The 18,429-nt window shown below is 39.0% G+C and overlaps 1 protein-coding gene across 1 annotated transcript in view; it reads left to right on the top strand.

Moving 5' to 3' along the window:
* The window catches only part of CSMD1 (CUB and Sushi multiple domains 1), a 1,753,937-nt gene that overhangs the window by 1,641,583 nt on the left and 93,925 nt on the right, over positions 1-18,429 (top strand). Inside the window, exons 47-50 of the mRNA XM_060234944.1 lie at positions 2,678-2,866; positions 6,637-6,783; positions 11,907-12,095; positions 15,075-15,260. Of these exons, the coding sequence (XP_060090927.1) occupies positions 2,678-2,866; positions 6,637-6,783; positions 11,907-12,095; positions 15,075-15,260 (711 nt within the window). The remainder of the gene's footprint in view (positions 1-2,677; positions 2,867-6,636; positions 6,784-11,906; positions 12,096-15,074; positions 15,261-18,429) is intronic.

Below are 18,429 nucleotides of genomic sequence, written 5' to 3'. Positions count from 1 at the left end.
TGATCTATCACTTCTCTATCTCAAGCATGACAATTCTGTGTAGCAAATAAGTGGGCTTTCAATTGCCAAAGGCTAATGGGTCATTTTACATTTCAAAAAACGGGCCGCTGAAAGGAATGGAAAGAGGCCGATACCTCCAATTTCCCTGTGAATGAGCCCTCGGAAAGCTAAAGAACATCTCTAAGTACTGGAAACAATTTGAATTAACCTGAATATGGATACTTAAATCAACCTGGATTATAATCGGATATTTGTTAAAGAGACTATTATTTGGCTGCAATACGGTCTGAACAAAATGAGATACTTGTTAGAGGGATTTCTCCTTGTCTGATTGAAATTCATATGCTAACACTCAAAACTCCAGTTGAAGGAGATTGGGTTCTGAGCTACTTTTCAACTTGGATTAATGGACTGAGTTTGCTGACAGAGAAAAATGGCTTTGCTAAGCAAAATTTTTCACAAAAAAAGATATTTTAAGCAGTTTGAATTCTCTGAAGCAGGATCTTGGTTTATTGACAGAATTGGTTAAGAAACAAATGGGAGCTTTTGTCCTGAAAGCTAGCGAAATCTCAAATCTACAGGAGCATCTGTGGAATTGAAATGGGAGACCGACTCATTGGGAAACAAACAAAAGAAAATCAAAATGGAACCCTATGGCGTAACTAAAAAAGAAGACCAGAAATGGAGACTGACTGAAGTTATGTCGAGAGGAACAAAGGCTGTGGAATTTTTCTCACTTTCTTCGAGAGGGATGACTGCATCAAGAAGGTGAATTTTAACCAGAAAATCATGATGTGGAAATCTTTCAGAAAGAAGAGCCTCCTGAACTAGATCTCTCTCTGTGGGTAGTTGGATATGGACTTTGCAAGAAAATCTGATATGTGATATTAGAAGGCTATGTGAGATTCTTTTTTTTTCTTTTTTGGGGCTATAATAAGTTGTCTTGTCTAAAATAATATGGACATAAAAGCTAAAGGACCGAAAAGTTTTTGAAAAGAATTTTATGTAAAAATAGTTAATCTAGATCAACTTTTAAGAAGGCAGACAGCATAATTATTTGGTAAATTGGTGAACTTGTCTTTGACCGATTATGATATTAGCTTTTTATATTTGCTAGCGATAAGGGTAATCGTACAAGTTAGTCTATAATTGTTAAGAAGGTAGACATCATAATTATTTTGTAAATTAGTAGATCTCCTTCTAATATGTTTGTTTGAAGATATTGTCTATAATGATAAATAAATTATTGTGTTCTATTTCTAGCCTGTTAAGGATAAAGATATTGGTCTCAGACTGTAATAAGGAAAGAGAAGGTGCATTTTAGTTATGTCAGGAGACAGATTTCTTTTTAGCAAGAAGGGTCTCTTGAAATGTCTCTATCTTTGTGGGTAGTTGGTTATGGAACTCTCAGTAAGAACAGGCATGTGACTTTTATTTTTGGGTTATATTAAGTTGTTTTTTTCTAGACCAATAGTGATATAAGAGTTGAATTAATTGTTAAAAAGGCAGACAGCACAGTTATTTTCTAATCTGGCAGATTTGCTTTTAATACGTCTCCCAGGAGAAATTGTTTATATTGAGATAGACAAAATACTATGCTGTATTTTTTTTTAGCTTCTTAAGGATAAAGATATGGATTTTATGTGTTTATATTAATGAGGATATTGTTAAACTAACAAACTAGTCTGTATTTTCAACATGGTTAAGCTAAATCAGCCAGTTCCGTGTTGAGATTGCTCTGACTTTTTTATACTTATTTGTGTTCAAGAAGAATTGTTTAGACTTGTATTGCAAGTAATAGTTTAGTAAAAATGTTTTATAATGAAAGATAAAGATGGTAAAATACGTGGAGAACTCTATACTTGCAGGTAGAACGAATTGGGTATTTTTTTTTTTGGAGGTAGAATTATAACTGATATATTTGTACTTTTCTCTTTTTCTGCTTTTCCCATCCTGTATATGCCCTTCCCCCCCCTTTTATGTATCTATGCTTATGCTTCTTCTTTTTGTAATTAAAATCAATAAAAATTATAAAACCTCACAACAGGCGTTATTCCTAGTCTGATTAATATTATTAGAAAGTGTAATGACCAGAACATTACACACTGAGACCACAACATCTGTCAGTCTCACTAAGTGTGTAAGAACAATGCAAAATGTGAAGGTTCATTCAAACAACAAATAACTGGTTACATGAGCCAGATAGATTTCTGGAGAAAATGTTTTAAGTCAGTATGGGTCTTGGATTTCAAGAAATCGCAACTTATTTTTGATCCCTGAATTGCTTGATGATACCAGTTTTTATTTGTTAATCGATAGAAGTGTGATGGCACTAGCACTAATTTCAGATTTGTATAACTTTCCCCCCATTGCTCCTTTGAAAATTTCCAAGCACATAAACTTAGTCAGAACATTTATTTTAAGCAGCTTGACATTCACATGGGTATAAAAGGTTAGCATGAATGCTCCTGTTTTCATGAAATTAATGGCTGATTTATGGCCTAATGAACAATGCAATTTCTGAACTGCATCTTTGTACCTTGACTGAGTTCTCTTCAACTTGATATAAATTCAAGATCTCCCATATCTAAGTAGCTTTTTTTACAAAAAAAATAATCAATGAGAGATACTGAAAGCAAACAACTTTTTATATTTCTTTCTCCATCTTTCTGTACAGCACAATGCCCAGCAAATGAAGTCCGTACAGATTCATCTGGAATAATTCTCAGTCCAGGTTACCCAGGCAACTATCCCAATTCGCAAACCTGTGCCTGGACCCTTAAAGTTGAACCAGGCTACAACATCTCTATCTTTGTAGAAACATTTCAAAGTGAAAAGCAGTTTGATGAGCTGGAAATATTTGATGGTAAGAATAAATATTTGGTATTGATTCAATTATCAATATTGGGAGAACAAACTTAATGCCAAATGCCAGTGTATCAGACACTGGTGTATTTTAGTGCTGAGCCAAAATGGCAAGGCTGTTTTCAAACATTTTTTGTCCTTGTAAAATATGTTCTCTACACCATTCAATCAATGTTTTGTAATCCTTTCCTAAAAGATGTGAAACAGTTCATACAGAGAAAAGGGAATATGGTTTTGTAATGTGGACAATTGGGCTGATGTCTCCTATTCCAATCAATTGTTCATCATTGCGTAATTGGGTCAAATGTGGATAGAGATACGCTTTTAGATACACATTCAGATGCCCATATCATCAAAGCTGTATGGATGAATAGGAATTTGTCCGTCTGTTCTCTCTTACTTTCATTGGAATGTGATTCTCCATCTACCTTATGCTCCAATTAGTCTTGTAGTATGTGACTACAGCTGGATTAGAACAAAAACCTGGTTGAGTGGTGTTAACATGCAACGTGGACAATCAGCACAATGTAGCCAAACAGAGCATTGCCTGGGAAATGATGCTATGCCCCTCCAGTCAGATGGAGAACAAAGGAAATTTGTGTTATCTGAGTGACATCATCATATAAGTAAATCCTACTATCTGGCAACTAAATTTTACTATTGTGAAAAGGGAAGCCATATGACACTGCCACAAGCAGATCTGGGAAAATTTGAAAACACAAAGCTGGGGTTTTTCAAAGGTCTTTTCATGCCAGCAATAGGCTGTTTTTTCATAGCAAAACACAAGCATTGAAAAAGGATCAGTGTACTGTTGATGAAACGGGATACTGATATCTGGCTATTAAGACAACAAAGAATTCCATGGTAAAGTACTTACGCACCTATCTTTAATTTATTTATTTATTTATTCATTCATTCTTTTTTATTTATAACCCACTCTTCCTCAAAATGGATTCAGGGTGTGTAACAAAATGTATTTGGTATTTTATGTATATATTCCTATCAAACTTCAGCTATATTTGGTGTGTGATGTAATTGCTGTCCCTTTTCCTGATAGAGATGCAAAATACAGACATTACAGACAATGGGATATCCAGAGTTGTTTTTTGAGTATAGTTTAGATAACAAGAAGTTAGCACACTGAGTGGAATAAAATCACATACTAGTCCTATTTTTATTTATTTTAGTAAATTTCTATTCCGCCCATCCCCTGTAGGGCTCAGGGAAGAGTACAACATATAATAAAACAATAAAATACAATAAAAACGTTTTAAAACTGACAACTCAACAGCGCTCAGATTACCATGACATCACATATTGCGCAGCCTAGCCATCTCGCATCATGATATCTCATAGGGATGGCAGTTTTTATTTCAGTTCCTAGCACAGATGACAGTGCTGGCTGGGGAGGCCAACCAGTTCAAGAATAGAAGCCCGCAGTCTCAGCTAAAAGCCTGGCAGAACAGCTCCATTTTACAGGCCCTACGGAAGGCTAATAAGCCAGGTAGGGCCCGGAGCTCAATAGGGAGCTGATTCCACCAGGTTGAGGCCAGGACTAAAAAAGCCCTGGCCCTAGTTGAGGCGAGGTGGGTGTCTCTTGGGCTGGGGACGGTCAATGGATGTTGGGAGACCGACGTAACGACCTCCTGGGCATATATGGAAAGAGACGGTCCCACAGGTATGTTGGTCCCAGGCCGCGTAAGGCTTTAAATGTTAGCACTAGAACCTTGAAGCGGATTCAGTACTCAATGGGCAGCCAGTGCAGACTGTGGAGTGCCAGCCGAATGCCCACTCGTAAAGGTGGTGCAGTCAGCAGGCGAGCCGCCGCATTCTGTACCCGTTGCAGTTTCCAGATCAGTCTCAACCGTAAGCTCGCGTAGAGCGAGTTACCGTAGACTAGTCTGGAAGTGACCATTGCATGGATCACTGTGGCAAGGTCCTGGGGGGATAGATATGGTGCTAACTGCCTGATCTGCCGAAGATAACAAAAGGCAGACCTGGCAACCATCGTGACCTTGGCCTCCATGGAAAGGGAGGCATCCAAGGCCACTCCCAAGCTCCTCACCTTTTGGGCTGGCACCAATGTGGCATCGTCCAAAGCTGGGAGCTCAATACCCATACCCACCCCACCCCAATTCAGGTACAGAACCTCCGTCTTAGCTGGATTCAGCTTCATCCGGCTCTGCTGTAACCACCCAGCCATGGCTCCCAATGCCTCGAACAACTGGTCAGGGGCGGTGACTGGCTGGCACCCATCAACAGATAGATCTGGGTGTCATCAGTGTACTGGTGGCAACCCAGCCCAAAACCTCAGGCAATCTGGGCAAGGGGGCACATATAGATGTTAAATAATATTGGCAAGAGAATGGCTCCCTGCAGCACTCCACATATAAATGGATGCTGCAAGGAAGTCTGCTCGCCAAACATCACCCTTTGCTCCCTTCCCTGCAGAAAGGAGGAAAACCATTGTAAGGGCACCCCCTGAACTCCGGCAACAGCAAGGCGGTGGGTCATAAGGTCATGATCGACCGTGTCAAAAGCTGCTGACAGATCAAGAAGTATCAGCAGCGCTGACCCGCCTTGATCCACATGCCGTCTTAAGTCATCTGAGAGAGCGACCAGGACAGTCTCCGTCCCATGGCCCGGGCGAAAGCCGGACTGGAATGGGTCCAAGGCAGATGTCTCATCCAGGGAAACCTGTATAACTATCACTCCAAAAATATGATGTACAAAGTCATATAAGCAAAACAACAGCAAAGAAAAAGAGAGAGAGAGTCCTATCTGTAATAAAGACTTGCAAAATAATGTGAAAGTACAAAGTAAAATTATGGAAATATTGGGATAAGTAATAAATGTGAACAAATGCTGATATCCGTGGCATTTTTTTTTCATGGGGATGCTAAACATGAGTCTGGGTGATACCATTTCAGATGCAAGTTGCAGCTAACGAAGTTTAATGGTCAGTGCTTTCACACACAAGATTAAACATCGAGCAGAAATGCCACCGAAGATTTCATTACTTGGGGTCAGAACAGAAGCTTTGGCAGCTCATAATGTTGCTTTCACAACAATCCGCAAGGCTCTTGAGTTTTTCTCTGGCTTAGACTGCATATCTGGTTCTCCCACTCCGTTTCGCCTGTGGTTGCTACTATGACAGGCTGGTGGTGGTAGATGTCTGCTGGCTACTCAAATGAATGGATGGTCTGATGCAAGCAAGTTGCCTCTCTCTCCTGTCTTCCCTTTCTAGCTTATCATGTTTTATTTTGAAACTATTCAAATTACCAAGATCTGTTTTGGTAAATACAAACAGATAAGAGCACTTAGAGAGAAAATTAGAAAATTCTTGGGGCAAGGTTTTTCTCGCCAAGTTCAGTATTCTTCATAGATCAGTGGGAACTTCCTGAATTGTGCCTGAGGAGTTTGCCCATTCCTAGTATTTCTTCCTGATATACTGTTTTTCTCTTTGCAAAGATTATTATTATTTGCTTGAAGAGGCATTCAGTAATGTCTCCAGTGGAAATCTAAAGTAGTATATCCAGACAGCCACCTCAGTGCAAACCAAACCTTTGCCAGACTCAGTAGGAAAGTGAAATTTGAAGGAAATGTCTGTCTTTTGGGTCATGGAAACAAAGTGATAACATTTTGAATATATTTCCAGTCACTGAATATTTATAAGTACACTTTGGCTAATCTTTTATAGCTGTAGAGATTTTCAGAATTTAATGAAAGGATCAGTTAAAATGTATTCTGTTTCATTTTTCATGTTTTCAGGTTCTTCTGGTCAAAGTCCTTTACTAGTTGCTCTGAGTGGAAATCATACTGGACAACTTAATTACACAAGCAAAACCAATCAGTTGTATTTGCGCTGGTCAACTGACCATGCAACTAGTAAGAAAGGATTCAAGATTCGTTACTCAGGTCAGTAGTTAATGATCAGCATTAAATTATGTTGACATTCAGTTCATAGAATATATACCAGAAATAAGCACTACACTATATGGACCAGTCTCACATTACCAATTGCATTGCTTTTGACTATATGCATGGATTATTGCTTAGTAATACTACTGGTAATAATTAGCATTATTATTACACAATTATGCATGCATTATAGATCTAATTCTGAAATGGGACCTTAGCACACAGATCATTAAATCTCCACACTGTAGTCAGGTAGAGTAGGGAGATGTTTGTGCAAGCTTGGGTCATTTACCAGGTTTGCATAGAAATCACCCCCAAGGGGGGGGGGAGTTTTTAAAAAATTAATGTTACTGTGGTGGAGGAAATGGCTACTATTTTGAGGAAATGTTCTTTATCCTTTCCCAGAGGCAGTTGTCCCTGAGAGATGTAAAATGGATAGAGTGGCCTCCCTTCCTCACCTCTGCCCTTTCCCCCCTGGGACTGTGTGCTTCAGCCACCTGTCTGGTATAGATGCCACCTGCAGGCCTTTCAGGGGTTGCCTTACTCAACTGCTGCCCACCCCCATTGCCACATAACCAGATAGGTGGTGATAGAGCTGTGAGAGAGGAAAATTGGGAGCCCCTGCCACCACTATGTGAACCAGGCAGATAGAGGCAAAAAATAAAAATAAAAAATAATCATGGTAGGGAAGTTAAGACACACAAAATAACAACAACAAAACATTCCCTAAAGTTAAACAGCAGAGTTATCTATATTAAAGTATAAAGTCCAAGCATAACCTATGAAGTACAAAACTGGTTGGTTATAATTAATCTAAACAATGTGAATCTAAACAATCTTTCAACGTTCAATAAAAACTGATAGTAGTTAATTCTAAATTAACATTGTCCACACTGAAGCTGCCAAATTGTAGGTGCTTGAATCTGTTAATGATTTTGTACCCATTCCTGTACAACTTCCAGTGTGTACAGGCAGTCCAAAGGTAGTTGTTGCCCTTTCATGCAATGTAGTTAGTGTTGTTCTAATAATCAAAGGCTGTACATATACTTTGACATGTAGATTATTTTGGTACCAAATCTATTTGTGAATGACAAGAAATGCATTCATTTCTGTTTTCTCTCATTCACCACAGATAGCAATGTAGCTTGTTACTGATTTAGAAAACGAGGTGTGCATATACAATCTAACTAGTTCCTTCAGTTACAGCTGTTGGTCTTTCAGAACTTCATAAGAACATAAGAAAAGTCATGTTGGATCAGGCCAATCCAACACTCTGTCACACAGTGGCCAAAAAAACCCAAGTGCCAGAAAAAGTAGTTATTCCCAGACTTACCAATAGAGACCATTTTTAGTGGCCGCTTTGTTGTCATGGCAGGACAGTGTGTGAGGCACATTGCTGAACTTTAGCCACATTGTACAAACTAGGAAAATCCACCCACTGACTCTTTGCTGGAGATCCAGGGTGGCAAGTAGGTTAACACACAACAGCAGAAATCTTGATGTATGGGAAAGAGAGTCATTGCATGTTGTAAAGAAAGTCTCCCTGTTGTTGGCCTTCAGAATATAGTTTGATAGGATGAACACTCAGGAATGTACATTTAAACAGCACAGCTAAATGAGGGGTCCAGCACATCTCTGTGCCTGTGATCCTTCCCTCCATGTGGAGAAACAGGATATTTTGGGACAAAAAAATTGTTTTGAAATGTTGAATTCATAGTACATCAGAATGACCCAAAGGAGCAGGACAAAATATTTTCAAGTTGAAGCAAGGTAACATTTATATGTTGTAGGTTGCTTGTTTGTTTTTTGGAAGATTAGAATGTCTGTAACTGTTAATTTGTTGAGGAGATGTGTTTGCCAATAACGTTAACACAGAACTCAACATTAATGAATGTGCACAGGGCAGGGATATATTTAACCTTGTAGCTGGAGACTACATTTGAAGAATAGCTCAGAGTAAACTTTTCTCATGTTTCACTGACAGCATGTTCTGAAAGGCTGTATAGTTCTCTCCATGTCCATAAGTTTTACATCTGATGCAGGAGAGACAGCCAGCATGAGAGAGGAATAACAGCAAGTAGCAGAGTAAGCAAGCAGGCCTGAATCTTAATGAGGAAAGGCAGCAGCATGAAAAATAGGAAAGAAACTAGAGGCTCAAAAAAGCTATTGATGCTATGGCAGCTGTGACTGAGCCAGCAGGCTTCCTCACAACTATCAGCCTATTGTAATGATTTACTGCCTGCCCGCCTCCCTCCACTGTTCCTCCAACCATGACTTTGCACAAGGTTTGGCAAATAGCAGATGTCCAACATTTTGTAGATTTTGCTAAACTTTTCTTCTTTTGATGGCTTCTAAAATGGAAGGTTTTGTAGAAGATAATCCTTTTCATCTCTTCTATCACAAAATGCTCACGTAGATGTGAGCCTGCTGAATATGGACTATGCAGTGGTCCAAGGGAAAAAAAAAACACAAATGAGTATTTATCCATGGGCTACTATATGTTCCACTGGCCAATACCAGACCCATTTCTTTCAGTGGATTTACTCACAGCTGGATGTATCCTGTGTTTCGGTGACTACGCTGTGCAAAAATTGTACGCAAGTACAAAATTCTTGTTAGATGAAGGGTTTAATATTCTTTCAGGTTTCCCACATACATGGCTCAGAAGCTAAAGATGAAAATATGTAGGTAGTGCCTGGTGTAAAATCCCACAAGTCAAAGAGACATGAGCAGGAGTTCCTGTGGAACATGGTGGGGATTAAGTGCCTCCTGTAGCTTCTTACTGAAGCACAGTAAAGTATGCACAATATTAAAATGTGTGATTTGCATAACTTATTCATGATCGGTATTTTTATGTATAATCTGGATTTTTAAAGTGTGGAAATACACATTCTCAAATTTGTACTTCAGAAAGTAGAGACCCCATCCTATACATGCTTAGATGGCAGTCCTAATCATCAAAGAAAACAATATTCCCCTAACAAATGGTAATTGGAGTTTATGAAAAGTTAAATTACCAGTCTGAATGCCACACTCTCACTTGGAAATTTGCTTCTTCAACGGTTAACATGTGGCACATGAGGCCAAAGAGATAAACAAAAGAGTTTTTTTTAGTTCTTCTTCCTGGCTGTGTAGTGTCACTTTGACAGCCCTTGGGTATAGTCCATGTCACTTTACACATGCAGTTACTGACTATGGTTTGGCTGGGCCTTTTTCATAAAGAGAGGCAAACATTCAGAACAGGAACTGCCAAGCTAAAATTGTCAACCAGAGCTTAACTGTATTGCTAGGACTGATCTCAAATTCAGTTTGTTGGAAGATCCCTTGATTTATGGGGGGAAATATCCCCGCTTATTCAGTGTCAACAACAGACATTTTTATTTCAATGAAATAATTCTTTTTTAAAAAACTTTTTAAAAATCCATTAAGTTGAAATTATTGTCCTCATATGTTGCTGCTATATGTGAATGCAAAATGTAATTCTGCCATTTGCAAAGCAGCAGCTTGTATTTTTCAGAATCTGTGAAATAAGCAGTGTTCATGGGGTGGGAATGTCATGCTTCTCCCTCCTAGTGGAGTCACAGAGCCCCTCTCTCCAGTTTGTTTGTGGGAGTCAGCAGACCTTCACAAACAACACAGAGTGCAAAATGGGGATCTTGCACTGGAAAGTGGAAATTACCTCCCCTCATCTGACAATGGAAGTGCCGTTCCATCACTGGAACAGATTATAGGATACAAGGTTTCATGTAGAGGTGTTACTGAATTTCACAGCCCCATTTCTCTACTTTTAAATTTCCATTACATTTTTTATTTCCTTTTATATAAACTGAAGATATGTTATTTTGAAGCCATTGTGTTTTCTCAAGTCATGTTTAGCTGCATATAAATGGTATTTCTCATAAAAATATTTTAACAATGTCATAAAACATGAACTTGGGAGCAAGATCAAGGAAAATGGGTAAAACATAAAGGCTCACAATGTCAACATATAGTATCAAAAACATACTAAAAAGGCCATTATGTACATATGTATATGTAATCCTGAAAGCCTTTTTAACTTCAATTCATTTGTGTTGAGAGATCAATTTTTCTTTCTTTTATTCTCTTTCCGACTCTCATTTCTGTTGTACTGGATGGAATAGTTATGATCAATCCATAAAACCTGGTACCAGAGCTGCAACATCAATTGACAAGTCACACCAGTTTATCAGTTAAACTTGTGGCTTACTCAAAGGGAGGAGGGGGCAGTTGAAGCGGGCACTATCCTCAGGTTTGGGCTGATGTCAGAACTGCCTGGGATACAAAAAGATTTCTCACTATTTTCTCTGCCTTTTTGAAGCTCAGTGTAACTCAGAAGATTCTCCTGTCCTCCTCTAGGATGGATATGTACATAATGTTGCTGTTCCCATTTATTAATAGAACAGTGATTGTTTCTTTCAGGAAATTATTTTGTCTAAAGCTTTATTTTTGAGGGTAGCAGATAAAAATCCATTTTTTATTATCTAGACTGCATCCCCACATTGTTGGATATTGTGAAATTATGGTACTGTAGCAATCATTCACAAATGGGGTTCCCTGTGCAGACATTATAGGACAGGAAATAAGGATTACTATAGTATAGGGTAACCATTGCTCCGCATCCAACCATGTGCAGATGCAGCCTTATTGACTTTCTTCCTTTTGTGACTTTTTAAATAGTGATCTGACTAGATTGAAGGTATGCAACTTTGGCTGCTGAATAGAGCTTATATTCAACTGCAGGAAATATATATTCAATATCCCATTGCGACAACTGTATAAACTGAGCCTTTCATCTCATAAAAATTTAGGTTTTGCCTAAATTGCTTTGCAGTGCAGATATGAAAACTGCATGGGCCAAAAGGCTCATCTGAATTTAAAATGTCTCCTTCCTTATACCTGATGCAATTAGAAAGAAACGATGTACTCATACAAAAAGGTACAAGAAAGGTTCAAAGTCAGTCTCCTGTGCAAAAATGTTTTGCTGCCTATATGATCAAATTGAGGCTTGACTTACATATGGATTCTGATTGTGAGAACAGAGAGCAGGTCACTATCTTGAGAGCTGAATCTTGATATTTATTTATGTTATTCCCATACAGCTCCTTACTGCAGCTTAAACCATGCTGTGAAGAATGGTGGAATTGTAAATAAGACAAGGGGCACAGTTGGCAGCACTGTTTGTTATTATTGTAAGCCTGGATACAGAATGATTGGTCACAGCAATGCAACTTGTAGGCGTCGCCCAAATGGCATGTATGAGTGGGATTTCCCTGCCCCTCTCTGCCAAGGTAAGAGTGACAAAACAAAACAAAATGCTAATTTAAGGTTTTTTTTTTTAAATAACATGATCTGCAAACAGGGTTTTCAGGGGGCAGAGATATCTGAATTACCCAGGTATGTACAGTGGGGATGCTGTTGCACTGCATTGCCTTCACCTTCTGTGGCTTCCCATTTTACATGAGAACAGAAACAGTGTGCTGTGAAAATACAATACTCTAAGTATGGTAAATGTGGCGATATAAGTACAGAGCATAACTATGAGTTGGCTATTATGAAACTTCCTGCTGATGGCAGCACAGTCCTTTGGCCAGAGGAATTTTCCACTGCTGCAAGGGCCTGCCTTGGTGGCATGAGGCTCCTTGTGCCAGTTACATCTCTTTATGTTCATAGTCCTGGCCTTGCCTGCTGCTTTCATTGTAAAAATTGCCACTACTGAAGAAGCATACCCCTTGTACAGTTTGAAAAGCAGCTTTTCTTTCTCTTGGCATTGGAAGACCAGTGTAAGGTTGCTAGGTATATGTTGGAAAATACCTGGAGGCTTTGGAGGTGGATACAGGAGAGAGCAGGGCTGGAGGAGGAGAGGGGCCTCAGCATAGTACAATGCCATAGAGTCTACACTTCAAAGAAGAGATTTTCTGCAGGGGAGCTGATCCCTGCCAACAGAGATCAGTTGTAAAAGCAGAAGATCTCCAGGCCCCACCTGGAGGCTGGCAACCCTACTAGCATGGTGAGAACCGTTAGCAAAACTTGGAATGCACCCTGAGTACATACTTTAAGACACATTATTATCAAGTATATAGCTAATTTTTGCTTCATATACATGATCTTGTGAGGTGGATCACTATTATTTAACCTGGTTGTGTTTTGTGTGCGTGCTAAGGCTAAGAGCGGCTCACATAAGTTCACTAGGACATTTGTAAGAAAACTAGCATTTGAACAAACAGTTTTCTGAATTGCACCTCCCAGTCTTTGAATCATGGCCTCGGAATGTTATGTAAAAGATATTCCCCCACCTGAAGGTTCTAGAGAAAACGATTTTACCCTCTAGGAAAACAAGCAAATCCCCTTTGAAACTAATTAGCACCAGACACGTTCATTTGTTCATTTTCTACACTTCTTTGTGCAATTTTTCCAAGGAGGCCATTTCATTATATCTGAAGTACAAGTAAAACTGATTCCACTGGGTTCAGTTTGTAATTAAGCCCTCAAATTGCACTGTAAATAGCGATTGAAATCTAATTTGTCTGGTTTTTTTTTTAATTTTAGAAAATAGTGGTTTGTTTCTGTGTATGTTCTATAACAGTTTCAATTTTTGTAAGAACACATCTCTGAGTTGAGTTAAACTGTTAAGGTCAGGTGGTATTTTTCATTTCCCATCTTGTCAAGTGGCAACTCGGCTAATAACACTCTTACTGCTGCATAAAGGACTTGACTTCCTTCCAAGGAATAATAATTTATTGTTATTACTGTTACTTTCAGCTGCTGAAACAGCAAAAAATCTACAAGCAGGAGAATGTTCAAAATAATTATATCTTTAGAGAATAGCAACGTCTACAGTTAAGGTTGCTAAAGCATTTCCATCATAATGGTTTTTTTTTCTTATGCCCAGTTTCTATATTCATTTGGGGGAAGGGAGAGGAAGAAAGGATGATTTCTAGGCCAGGGGTCTACCAATGGCAGAATAGAATTCCTTGCCATGGCTTCTACAGTTCCTTTTCTTGGGCTGCACAGTTGCAAGTCATCCGTGTGAGACTACAGAGAAAGCTATTCAGGGAATACTGGTTACAGGTCAACAAACTTGACTTTATAAAATATTGAGAAAGGCACAGAGGAGAGATTATTGTTATTTTTTAAAAGATGGTCATATTCTTGAGTCATAATGTACTGGAATATTTCAGTACTTTATTATTGCTGTTCTTATTAAACATGGCTACTTTATATTAACCACAACAATAAGATAAATGTAGGGATGTGCATGTGCTAGGGAAAGAAATAGCCTGGCTCTTCTTTCAGCTAGATATAGAATTCAGTATTTTTTCAGCCATCCAAAATAGCTGAGTCCCAAATATTCCAAAAATATTTGGGAGTCTGCAGGACCACTGTATAACTGAAGTTAAAGGATGTTTAAAGGGTTTGCAAACTTTTAAAACACCGTCTGGGTGATCTCATGGCTTGGAGAAGGTGCTTAAAGGGATTGCAAGCCCTTTAAACACTTTCGAAGTTTGGTCTTGCATCATGTGGCTTGCAAGGCATTGGAAGGGATCACATTCCCTTTAAATGCCTTTCCTCCCTTCCATTGCAGCCAATGGAGGATGGGGCACCTTCTTTTAATGAGCCCTTAGAATTGGACCCCCTGGCCCAATCTTTTTGAAATTTGGGAGTTTTTTGAGGAGATGCACTAGCAGCTATGCTGATAATCAGGGGTCATTTTGTAGAAAAATAGGTGGTGGAACTTATCCAGGGATTGTTATGAAGCTGCACATACTATTCAATGGACAAGAAAGTGGAGCTCTTAGAAGGAGGAGGTGGAACTCTCAGAAAGGTTCAGGAGCTGCACTCCTGTGAGCTCCCACTGAATCTGAGGCCTGCTGAAAATTCGTTGCCATTACCTCAAAAAATAGACCCTCTAGCCACCCAGATTGATTCCCTATTATATCCTATGGGGACCATTGACTATAATGGAGACAGAAAAATTCAGGATTTCTGGAAAAATCCTGAATCCTAATAATAATAATAATACTTTTATTTGTATCCCGCCCTCCCCGCCAGGGCAGGCTCAGGGCGGCTGAGTATGCCAGTATTGGGATTCAGCATATTAGAAAATAGCAATATTTTTTGCTTCAATATACCCAAACCCGAACAATACCGATTTTTTGCACATCCCTAGATAAATGTTGTATGGCATTTGTATTTTTTTCCTGTGTAGTATCAAATATGATTAGTACCAGAGGCAAAAAGATTTTTAGCTTTCTTTCGCTTCTTTTCAGCTGTATCCTGTGGTGTCCCAGAATCTCCCGGAAATGGTTCAGTCTGGGGTAATGAGTTTATTTTGGGCAGCAGAGTGATATATGAATGTAATGAGGGCTTCAAGCTGGAGTCAAGTCAACAACCAACAGCAGTATGTCAAGAAGATGGATTGTGGAGCAATAAAGGAAGGCCACCTGTCTGTAAACGTAAGCTTACATCTTAGAAATATGTGTACTTTTCCAGAATATTTTTTCTTCCTTATTGGTATGCTGTCAGTGGATATTGACAAATAGCATATAAATACATATTTTGGCATGACATCATGAATTTAACCCCTGCTTCCCCTCCTGTTGTTCATTACTTCCATTCATACTCTGATTCCTTCCCATTCAGGGGTCTAGTGGTACTAAATTCTGGAACCACTACCTTCCACCAAATTCACAGTAGCATTATTGAATGCCTTTCAGCACAAGTTTAAAAATTAGGACATAACAACCTTTATGATACAGAGATTTGTCATACAGTCCCGCGAGTTCCTTATGCCTAATTATTATCAACCAACTTCTTAATGTTAAGCTTGTAAAGCAGACTAGTTTTACTGATAACATGTTTGAACATAATAAAAAATGAGATTGTGTCATAAAATGAATTCCATCACTTCTATGTTGATGGGTTATTTGGTTTCTTAATGTTGTGTTCTTGGTGATTTACCTACTTGTGTATTTATTTGGACATGTTATGGTATCTTTTCTCCCAGAGGAATCAAGAAAGGGTTATAAAAACTAGGGGTAAGGGGAGGGGTGGATGCCAAACTACAAAATCATGTAAAGCACGCACACAAATCTGGATCTTTCTGGATCCACCAAACTGAACTCCATAGGTCTCACACTGTGAGTCATGGGCTTTTGTTCTTTGGCTTGTGTTTCTGCCCCTTACTCAGGAATACCTACAGGAAGAAAAGGACAAAAATAATCCTAAATAAAGTACAGCTGCTGTGCCTGCTGTCTTTCCAGCAGGATCTTCTCACTTATAGCTTTGCTGGAAGATATGATTTGTACTTGCACCAAAATCAGTTATTTCCAGAAATTCTCAAATAATTCTTATTGCTATTTCATCTTTGATTTTGCACATTTGAATTTTTTTCCAGCTTCAATAAGAATACAAGCTATAAAGGAGATGGAATCATTGTTCATTGAAGCTACTTTTGTTTTATTATACCTAATTTAGTTCAGGGTTCTGTACAAATGTGAAATAAAAACAAATCATCCTTGACAATAAATAAAGAAATAAATAAAATGTAACAGAATTGTGGGCATGAATGGAAACCTTGTGGTCCAAAGAGGAAGGTATTTTAATATATTTCTTGAAAAGGATAGCATAGGTAGAAAAGCAGAGAATATTAAACTTAAGAAGAAGCAAAAGATAAAGACATAAATCAGAAAGGGAATAGAAATTTGTGAAGTAAAGAGACGAGAATATAGAGAGATCAGGAGAGGAAGAAAAAAGATAACATGAACATGTCATAATTTAAAAAATAAGAAACATCATATGTTGAATGTGATGTAGAACATGTGACCAAGTTTTTTAAAATTTAAAATATAGGAAATAGGAGATGAATAAGCAGAGGTGGAATTCTAGCAGAAGCTCCTTTGCATATTAGGCCACACACCCCTGCTGTAGCCAATCTTCCAAGAGCTTACAAGGCTCTTTTTTCTAAGCCCTTGGAGGATTGGCTAAATCAGGGGTATGTGGACTAATATTCAAAGGAGCTCCTGCTAGAATTCCACCCCTGTGAATAAGATTTGGCAGATCAAGGACAAACAAAGTGCAATTCCTGAAGCATCTTGGATGGTTTAAAAAAAAAAAAAGTAAGAGACACTTCTGCCAACCTAGATAAATGGTTTTCTTTTTTAAAAAGTTTTGTTTTGCTCCATCAATGAAATATGCTGCACATATTAGATTTTTTTTCCTTTTAAATAACTGCATGCTTGGGCCAAATCTTAGGGAAACCCTAGCCAATCCCAGCAGTAACTATCATGAATTGCTGCTTAACTAAGTCACAAAACTCTCCTTAGCTTAAATGACTCAGGATTGCTCCCTAGACAATTTCTTCCCTGTCTAAAGTGAGACTGGATATTGCTTGCTACCAGTTATGTTTTGCTGAAGGTGGACTTCGTAACTCAGTCAATGGATTTTAATCTTTCCAAGGAGGAAGCTGGAAACAAAGCAAAGCTCAACAACAACAAAAGACAGCAGCAAAAAGAAGGAACAGGAAGGACTAGAAGAGCTCAGGCACATATCAGAGCATTCTTCTAACCACACACTCAGCTGGGCACACATGCAAAAGACACTTCATGTGGCATCTGGATTCTTCATCAGTGTTGGGACTATCCACATATTCTTGGGCAGAAACCCACTCAGAAAGGCAAAGTGTGTAAGAACAGCACAGGCTTTGAGGCCTCCAGCTGAAGTCCAATGTAGGGACAGGCAGTTCTGGAAGGAGTCTCAGGCATATTGGAGATTTTGCAACATCAGATCCAATGCATTGGGGAGAGCCACTCATACCAATTGTCTGCCCCAGGCTGTAAAATTGGCCTTAGCTCCTTCCCATGTAGCTAACCCTGCACTGGATTCATAATGTTAATACCTCCAAGGTGGCTCTTTCTGTATTGTGTATCATTAAGTGTTCCCCCCATGTAAGAGAGACTGCTACCCAACATTGAAGGAGGAGGATCTATTAACCCAGACTGGGCTACCCAGTACACCAGTGGTCCCCAAACTTTTTCACCCTGCATGCACTTTTGGAATTTTGATACAGCATAGTGTATTTACAGCATTACATCATGTTACATTTACAGGACATTACATCCACAAGTAGCTGCATTACACCATTATAGGAATTTAGTTGCCATCTTTTTCAAAAAATCTAGAATGACTTTAGGATTGCATGGTTAAAGAAGGAGGAGGAGATAGGATTTATACCCTGCTCTTCACTACTCAAAGAAGTCTCAGAGTGGTTTACAATCTGCTTTCCCTTTCCCTCCCCACAACAGACACCATGTGAGGTAGGTGGGGCTGAGAGAGCTCTCCAAGAACCAGGGCTTTTTTTAAGCAGGAATGCGCAGGAACACAGTTCCGGCTGGCTTGATGTCAGGGGGTGTGGCCTAATATGCAAATTAGTTCCCGCTAGGCTTTTTCCACAACAAAAGCCCTGTGTGAAACAATGGTGACATCAGGGGGTGTGGCCCAATGTGTAAATGAGTTCCTGATGGGCTTTTTCTACAAAAAAAGCCCTGCCAAGAACTGATCTTGAGAGGAACAGCTCTGAGAGAACTGATTCAAGAACATACCAGCAGGTGCCAGTGGGGAATCAAA

The sequence above is a fragment of the Heteronotia binoei genome, chromosome 1, assembly GCF_032191835.1.
Source record: "Heteronotia binoei isolate CCM8104 ecotype False Entrance Well chromosome 1, APGP_CSIRO_Hbin_v1, whole genome shotgun sequence".
NCBI classification, from domain to species: Eukaryota; Metazoa; Chordata; class Lepidosauria; order Squamata; family Gekkonidae; genus Heteronotia; species Heteronotia binoei.
Note: the sequence above shows the minus strand (reverse complement) of the source record. Positions and strands in the feature narration are given on the sequence as shown.